The sequence below is a fragment of the Salvelinus alpinus genome, chromosome 7 (genome assembly GCF_045679555.1).
Source record: "Salvelinus alpinus chromosome 7, SLU_Salpinus.1, whole genome shotgun sequence".
NCBI lineage: Eukaryota > Metazoa > Chordata > Actinopteri > Salmoniformes > Salmonidae > Salvelinus > Salvelinus alpinus.
In genome coordinates, this window is record NC_092092.1 from 52,210,894 (window position 1) to 52,220,296 (window position 9,403).

At 36.3% G+C, this 9,403-nt stretch overlaps 1 protein-coding gene across 1 annotated transcript; it reads right to left on the reverse strand.

Annotated features, from left to right (window-relative positions):
• Positions 1 to 4,091: 4,091 nt before the first annotated feature.
• cetn4 (centrin 4) lies at positions 4,092 to 8,490 on the reverse strand. The gene is made up of 5 exons (XM_071410623.1): positions 8,337 to 8,490; positions 5,005 to 5,160; positions 4,734 to 4,862; positions 4,478 to 4,615; positions 4,092 to 4,377 (listed from the first exon to the last, which is right to left on the reverse strand). The coding sequence occupies exons 1-5, from the start codon at positions 8,337 to 8,339 to the stop codon at positions 4,288 to 4,290; spliced, it is 516 nt and encodes a 171-aa protein (XP_071266724.1). The 5' UTR covers positions 8,340 to 8,490; the 3' UTR covers positions 4,092 to 4,287.
• Positions 8,491 to 9,403: the final 913 nt, after the last annotated feature.

A 9,403-nucleotide genomic window follows, 5' to 3' on the forward strand; every position in this document is an offset into this window, starting at 1 on the left:
AATTTAACTCAGTAACATACATTTATTGACATAATAGGCACATATGAGTTCCCCCAAAAAGGTTATCAAGATGAAGGCATGCTTGACTGAGATCAAATCTAAAAGGCAAACATATCGAAAATATTTTTGTTATTGACCTGAAACAAATTGTATTACTTTCAATAAGTAGAAGTAACACAGTCTACTCCAGCCTACTTTGTTTGATCACATATTGTTGTTATTTTCCTTTATGCTCAACAGTGTCAACTTCTTTTGACCCTACACTGAATATTCATAAATTACATGTATAGAATATTTGTGATGATTTGTGATATTATAAAAATATTATATGAACATGTGTGTTCTTAAATGTTTTATGCTTCCCTTTACTTACTGTAATCTGATTTTTCTTATGTTTTATTGTGAAAGGAAAGGGTGAAATTCACACGGTTTAAACAACAACATCCATAAGAAATCCATCATGGGAGACTCTTTTTTAAAGCTGGATCATGTTGTATGTTTTAATTCTGTAATGTATTGATTGTTGCTGCCTTCTTGGCCAGGTCTCCCTTGTAAAAAAGAGACTCTAGGTCTCAATGGGATTTTTCCTGGTTAAATAAAGGATAAATAAAATATTAATGAAACATGATACTTTGATACACCTTTATTGATTAAAGATTCATATTAATAAAATATTTCATAATTGTTCAACCTCTTGCATAAGTGGTTTGATAAACACCTCAAACTACACTGAATTCTACCGCTTTACAATTCCAAATCTGTTTCTAAATACTTTAATTCAGCAATTGTAATATATTCCGAATAACGATAAATTTTCAATGTCTTAATACAGAGCTTGTAAGTGACCATTAAAATCACCCGGTGCCCTTCAAGAATGTCACATTCAGTACTTTCTATTCAAAAGACTTCATTCAGCTACTCTAGGAGGTTCAAATAAAGATGTACATACCATTAAGGTAATCAACCTTCGTAAACCTCAACCAAGACCAATGTGATCTCTTTCACTTTAACTTATGCTTAGACCACTGATTAAATAATGGCTCCTTCTAAATAGTCATAAGAATGACACATACTTGACCTTTGGAGTCAACGGTTACCATCTTTAACAAGTAAAGATGAAAGGGCATTAAGAGCTTTGGTAATTGGTCGATTTATGGGAATAGAGCAAAAGCAGCCTGGGTGTAGGAGTATTTCAACAAATGAAGAGAAGTTTTCTGAACAGATCTTCAACCACAAGAATAGGGGAATAACACTCAATGGGGGGCTGAATTCAACCAGTCTTGTGTATCGACGGTACAATGGTTCTCGTCAGGGGCGTTAAAAGGCTGCCTTCAAGATGTTTACCGTCTAATACTAGCTATTAGGCCTATATCTCCATTTATCCACTAACTAGAAATTATTATGGGATAATAACAAGATATGGCTGAGGCCATGGTGACTGTTCACTAAACACTAGACAGTGATGTTTCCTTTCTCAATCTCACCTTGGTCAAGTTGAGAAAGTGGACTGACTAATTTGACTCATGGACCTATTCTTAAAATGTGATATTCTATGCTGGTTTGTTATACACTTAGGTTACTTGATTAATACACATCTGTAATTACAAACATAATTAGATCCTAGGTACATTTCCTAAGACATACTACAGTGCCTCAGAAAGTATTCATACCCCTCAACTTATTCCACATTTTGTTGTTTCAAAATAGATTTAAAAAAAAAATTCTCTCACCCATCTACACACAATACCCCATAACGACAAAGTGAAAACATGTTTTTAGAAATGTTTGCAAATTTATTAAATAGTCAATACTTTGTAGAAGCATATTTGGCAGCGATTACAGCTGTGAGCCTTTCTGGATAATTCTCAAAGAGTTTTCCACACCCATTATTATTTTCTAAATTATTCACAACATTGGTTGTTCATCATTGATAGACAGCCATTGTCAGGTCTTACCATAGATGTTCAAGTAGATTTAAGTCAAAACTGTAACTACGCCACTCAGAAACATTCACATTCTTCTTGGTAAGCAACTCCAGTGTAGATTGGCCTAGTTCTTTAGGTTATTGTCCTGCTGAAAGGTGAATCCATCTCCCAGTGTCTAGTGTAAAGCAGACTGAACCAGGTTTTACTCTTTTGCTTGTGCTTAGCTCCATTCGGTTTCTTTTTTATCCTGGAAAACTCCTTAACGATTACAAGCATACCCATAACATGATGCAGCCACCACTATGCTTGAAAATATGGAGAGTGGTACACAGTAACGTGTTCTATTGGATTTTCCCCAAACATAACACTGTATTCAGGACAAATAAATGTATTCCTTTGCCACATTTTTTGCAGTATAACTTTAGTGCCTTGTGGCAAAGGATGATTCCAAATCAGGATGCATGTTTTTGAATATTTGTATTCTGTACAGACTGCGTTCTTTTCACTCTGTCAGTTAGGTTAGTATTGTGGAGACAAAACTACAATTTTGTTGATCCATCCTTAGTTCTCATATCACAGCCATTAAACTCTGTAAATATTTTAAAGTCACCATTGGCCTCAGATTGAAATCCCTGAGCCGTTCCTTGCTCTCCGACAACTGAGTTAGGAAGGACGCCTGTATCTTTGTAGTGACTGGGTGTATTGCTACACCATCCAAAGTGTAATTAATAATTACAACACCATCCAAAGTGTAATTAATAATTACAACATGCTCTAAGGGATATTCAATGTCGTTTTTTATATATATATTATTTGCAAGGCATTGGAAAACCTCCCTGGTCTTTGTGGTTGAATCTGTGTTGGAAATTCATGGCTCGACTGAGGGACCTTACAGAAATTGTATGTGTGGAGTACCAGAGATGAGGTAGTCATTACAAAAATCTTGTCAAACACTATTATTGCACACAGAGTGAGTCCATGCAACTTATTATGTGACTTGTTAAGAAAATGTTTACTTTAGGCTTGTCATAACAAATTATTTGATTACTTTTTGACTCAAGACATTTAAGCTTTTCATCTTAATTCATTAATAAAAATGTCAAAACACATAATTTGACACTTTGACATTATGGGCTATTGTGTGCAGGGCAGGGACCCCAAAAAATCTAAATGTAATAAATATTATATTTAGGCTGTAACACAACAAAACTTGGGAAAAGGGGTGTGAATACTTTCTGAAGGCACTGGATGTTTACTAATGCAATACCATGTTAGAAGCTTGAGGCACATTTAATATAAATTGCTTCCATTCATGTTTTCCATCTGATTCTCTCTGAATCAGGTTATCAGAACTTTGACGATAAGAAGCATCGTCAAAATAATACAGTTGTACGAGGCTCGGAAAAATACGTCAGCATTATATCCTGTTTATTAGGGCAGAGCAGAATGGTACATTTTCTTAGACTCCTACGTGTCATGCTTTATCTGAGTGCCTGATCATCTCATCTCTCGTCTCTGTGTTACCATACTTGTATTCATGTCATTCAAACTTTGTTGTCCATGTTTCGGTTTTAATACTACCGTCGTGTTTTTGGCTTGAATGTTTACATAAGTCAAAAGGCCAAGACCCTGTAAATGTTCAAGTCATGGTGATGTTATGCGGTCAATACACGAGGAAGCAGGATGGCAGTCTGCCATTGGCAGAATAAGCCAGATCAAATGAATTATGGTTACTGACTCACCAAGTGATCACTTTTACTGACAGTTAGTCATCTTAAATTCAACCCAGTCATTTCTTATACCGTGCATTGAGTTATCCGAGAGTGACTTAGTCATAACACATTCAGCCAGTCTTAGCATATGTTCATCCGATTTCTTAGATTCAGAGCAGTGAGTTTGTCTCTAGCTAAGGCGAAGGGTATAATCAAAATATATTTGGATGATCGAACTGTTTAACTGAGCTTGAGAAAAAGGCAAAATCATGTAAATCTAAGTCAAGACAATTATAGCTGCACTTCATTTTATGTGTCACAAGAGGGAACCAAATAGCCATACAGTAATGTTAGGTGCAAGGGTGTTTGAATAAACTTGATAATTTCACTTCCACGGTAAATAGGAGACATTAACTTAGATAAAAGCTATGATTTAATTGAAAAAGTCTAGATATTTTTGAAATTATTAAATATGTTTTATTTTTTCTCAAATATCATACAATCGGTGTATTGAGCTGTTAAAATAATTTACAACCCATATGAAAAAAGCCACTATATCACTATATCATAAAGTACCCTTAAAAGAATCAAAGACATATAAGTGAGAGTGTTCCAGCAGTGGAAAATAAACGTTGGGAAACATAAGACATTCAATATAGACTTGTCTTTTTCATTATCCTTAGAAACTCCTGCTCGTTGATCTCTCCATCTCCATCTCGGTCTGCTTCGTCAATCATTTCCTTTGAAAGATACATTGTTTTAACAGTAGGATTGCTGCACTGAATATGTTTAGGAGGTGAAACGGAAGATCAACAAGTTACAAGTTAGGATATAACATACCTGCAATTCCTCATCTGTCAGGTTTTCGCCTAGCTCCTTGGCAACTCTCTTTAGATTTTTGAAGGAGATTTTGCCCGTGCCGTCATCATCAAATAAGCGGAAAGCCTTCAGAATTTCTTCTTTTGAGTCTTTTTCACTCTAACAAAAAAAAAAGAATAAAAATCTAATGATGTCTATCAAGATCATGTAGGGGAGACCAAGTCCAACCAAAGATCTGCAAAAGATTTCATCTCTTCTCGACTAAAAAAATACATACCATTTTCTGTGTCATCATACAGAGAAAGTCATTAAAATCAATGGTCCCAGAGCCCTCCTTGTCAATGTCTGCAATCATCTTCTTGATCTCTTCTTTCTTTGGTTCAAAGCCAAGGGCACGCATGGCAACCTGGAGCAGCAGAAATAAATGAATTGGTTATATTCAATAAAAGAAAGAAAAACATTTTCACAAAAAAATTAAGCATACTCTGAACCAGTAGATGGCATTATGGCGACTAGTTGAGTGTGCTGTTCATATTGGTATAGCCTACCTTGAGTTCCTTCACGTCAATTGTGCCCGACCCATCTGTATCAAACAAGTCAAAGGCCTCTCTGATCTCCTGCTTTTGTTCCTCTGTCAAGTCTGGTTTAGGACCTGCCTTTTTCCTCTGGTTGGAAGTGGTGTTGGGTTTTCTGTAGCCTGAAGCCTGTAACATAACAACAAGCCGACAGTTTAACTTTGTAAAGCTGAACATGAGACAAACATGAACTAGAATCACTATTACCTCCACAGTTCATTGTAGATGGCTGGCTGTTGTTATACCCTAGCTGTAGATTAGGTGCAGGTCCTGAAATTAGTCTAGTGGTAACTGGTCAGATTTAGCCAACACCTTTTATTCATAGCAGATTTAGCATGATGCACTGTTTACAGCATTTATGAAGTGCATATACATTCCCATGAATAAAATACATGTTAGCTACCTATTTAGCTAAATGCCCTGTGGCTGGTCAAAATGTATGGATGGTTCGTTTTGGGCCCTGCTCAGTGAGATGTAACACATTCTTCTTCCTAGCTAAAACTTAAGATAGTGCATGGAGCAGGGGGACATTTTTTATTTAACCTTTATTTAATTAGGCAAGTCAGTTAAGAACAAAATCTTATTTACAATGACGGCCTACACCGGCCAAACCCGGACGACGCTGGGCCAATTGTGCTCCGCCCTATGGGACTCCCAATCATGACCGGTTGTGATACAGCCTGGAAATCAGCCATTGTAATCCTTGGGTGGGCCGCCTTAGCGTTTTTTCGGGTCGCCTAAATTCAAACTGTGTAAATATACAGTACCAGTCAAAAGTTTGGACACTCATTTTTCTTTATTTTTTATTATTTTCTACATTGTAGAATAATAGTGAAGACATCAAAACTATGAAATAACATATATGGAATCATGTAGTATTATGTAGTGTTAAACAAATCAAAATATATTTGAGATTTTTCAAAGTAGCCACCCTTTGCCTTGATGACAGCTTTGCCTACTCTTGGCATTCTCTCAACCAGCTTCACCTGGAATGCTTTTCCAACAGTCTTGGAGTTCGCACCTATGCTGAGCACTTGTTAGCTGCTTTTCCCTCCCTCTGTGGTCCAACTTATCCCAAACCATCTCAATTAGGTTGAGGTCGGGTGATTGTGGAGGCCAGGTCATCTGATGCAGCCCTCCATCACTCTCCTTTCTCAAATAGCCCTTACACAGCCTAGGTCATTTTGTCCTGTTGAAAAACTAATGATAGTCCTACTAAGCGCAAACCAGATGGGATGTCTTCACTATTATTCTACAATGTAGAAAATAGTACATATGAAGAAAATCCCTGGAATGAGTAGGTGTGTCCAAACTTTTGACTGGTATTGTATATAATTAATTGTATACATTTTCGAGAGGGAAAAACGCTTTAAGTGTAAACCTATTCAACTAAAACCAGATAACGTATGCAGAAAAGATAATGGACCTATATATCTTTTTATTATATAATCTTTGAGAACTAATAATTACCAAAAAAAAGCTTGACAGTCAGGGAGAATTACAAATTCCAAAACAATACATTTAGCAGTATTAATTTTTGTTATTATGTTTAAGCAAAAGAACACGGCATTATCCATGGCAGAATACGTCAAATTGCAGGAAATTTGCTTTAACAATGCAACACTGTCTCTCAGCTGCATGGCAAAATGTGTAGCATTTTTTAAAAAAAAGCTCCATGGAGAAATTGGCTTTAAAATGCTACAATTTCTCTACAGAGCACCAAGATGGGGGGGCTCTAACACATTGCCACGCCCCCTACCACACCCACCACCTAAGCCCCTTTTTGATCCAGAAATTAACCTGGAAATATCAAGAAATGAATACCATGACCTAGCCCAAGTCAATGAAGCTAACACAATAAGTCAACTTAGATACATAGAAAAGTTAAGCAAGCAGAAACATCGTAGCTGGGTCATTCCACCAATTAGGTGCCTTTTGAGTAGTGTAACTTTGTGAAAAAAACTTTCACCTAATTTTAACATTCTGTCACAAAGAGCACATGTTCAACTTAATAAAAAACATATTTCCCATCACAGTAGGTTAAATTAAAAAAATACTATAGTAAGTGCCTATTAAGTACCAAATAAAGTAACAGGGTTGACGGTTTCATCTTAAATCATCCATAAATCCCCTTGAGACAGGCGGAATGAAAGCTTGTTGTGTGAAACAGGGAGGGGGCAATAGCAGAGGTGCATAAAGATGACGGTCCCCCTGTACCTACAAGAAGTTCCCCATATTGTACATTGCTCTCAGTTATCCTGTTTTTTTTTGTATGGTCATTAGCAAAGTATACATGATCCCAATTTTAGCTTCAAGACGCAGGCAATTTGAATACCGGAAAAATGTATTGTGCTGATTTATTGGAACATTGAACCATATCGTGCGCCATAGTTTTAAAACTCAGTGGATAGAGTTTAAACAATTATGTAATATCTGAATTCTGCAATCCTTATGCACGTCTGCCATTGAATGCAAGCTCACCCCCCAAAATATGTGTGGAAACATTGACCAGATCAGTTTTCCACCATGAAACACCAGATTTTTTATTTTTTTTAACCAGTAGAACCACCTCACCTGCTTTTACACCATGATTTGACTATTAGATGTTCAATGTTTCTCGAGGAAAAATATATTTAAAAGGGAATAGTTTCACCATATTAAAAGGAGAGTTCAGTTCATGTAGCTGGGTTGACCTCAAAATGAGGGACAGGTTAAAACAAATATACAATTAATCACATTAAATGAATAATAATCTTCAAAAATTACTCTGTCAAAGCAAAAAATTACTTTACAACGATGGTGTAAACTTGGAGAAATGCTGGGGTTAAGAGTGTTAAAATCGTACTTGAAGTCAGAGGATGCACAGAGTGACATATCAAAAAGCTGAATTTTGGTACTTCTTTAGCAAGTCTTTCTTCAATCAGATGTATTGAATTGTCCATGTGGTCTACCATCATAATTAAAGGGCACTAAATTTAATATAGAATTCAATATGTGCACAATTTCTAAATAAAATATCAAAGCGATGCAAAAGGTACTCATTTCGTGGAACGACCCAGCTAAACCCTGTGAATGTGATCTTGAAAAGCTACAGCTATATTCCAGCTACGTCCGCTAGCTAGACAGATGAGTTTCTAGCTAACGTTAGTAACTTAGCGAAAGTAGCTGTTTACTAAGATAGGTACTGTAGCTAGGTAACGAGCTAACGTTAGCTACCTTGAAATCCATCTAGCTAGCTCAACTGAAAAAATATGAAACTGACTAGAAAGCTATAGACATTAGTTAGTAAAGCAGAGTTTACATACCATCTCGAAATATTAACCCTGCCACGAACAAAATAGATTTATTGCAACTTGAATTCAACAAGGTAAAGCTAGAACAGTTTCAGGCGGCAGGTAAACAAAGGTTGCCTGAAACTACAGTAGGAGAGTATTTTAAATTACAATGGAACAGTCCAATAGAAAATGAGTAAATCTTCAAGAAAATACGGAATGGCTTGCCTTGACCAATAGTGGAGTACGTGGGTGGAACATAAGGGCTGGCCTGTTCGTATGGCTCTTTTCCTGTCTCCTAGCAACAAACGTGCAAACTGGCGTTTGTTTGCGCACGCGCTCACACATAACTGGAACAGAGCGTGAGCTACCCGGGACTGCTGCATACAAACAAGTTGTTAGAAAACATTTCATCGTTGTGTCGTGCAATTAGTTGTGATCTGCAAATTCATATCATCTTCCATTGAATGTAAGACATAAGACCCTCGATATTTATTGGAAAGGAGCATCAAGTTCATCACAGTGCAGTTTCACTACCCTGTGAAGTTCATCATCATTTATTTAATCTAGCCTAATAAACTGCATGCTTTCCCGAGTCATAGTGGGAAGACCAAACAATATCATCATGTGACTCCAAGTTCACTTTCATATGATGGTTATTATATCAATATTTGCACTTACAGGCATTTCCACCGACATTTCTTGCATAATTAATTTTAGACACAAAAAGATCCCACCTTGTCTAGCGTATTTTGTTTTCTCGACATTTGGAAAGTTTACCAACAAATTTACTGTTTCCATCAGGCCTGTCTTCAAATGTTTTTATCAGACATGTACTTTACTTGCATAAAAAGGTTGGATGGAAACCTGTTTTATGATACTAATTAGTGGTATACAGTCTGAACAAAACTGCAAAAACTTGAAAAGTTTCCTTACTAGCCAAAATATGTAATAAAATTACATTATCTGTAAATCAAATCAAATCAAATTTTATTAGTCACATACACATGGTTAGCAGATGTTAATGCGAGTGTAGCGAAATGCTTGTGCTTCTAGTTCCGACAATGCAGTAATAACCAACAAGTAATCTAACCTAACAA

Coding starts and splice junctions, on each gene's coding strand:
- cetn4 (XM_071410623.1), bottom strand. Junction 4,616..4,733: donor GTATGATGACACAGAAAATG/GTATGTATTTTT, acceptor TTTTTTTGTTAG/AGTGAAAAAGACTCAAAAGA. Junction 4,378..4,477: donor TGACAGATGAGGAATTGCAG/GTATGTTATATC, acceptor TATCTTTCAAAG/GAAATGATTGACGAAGCAGA.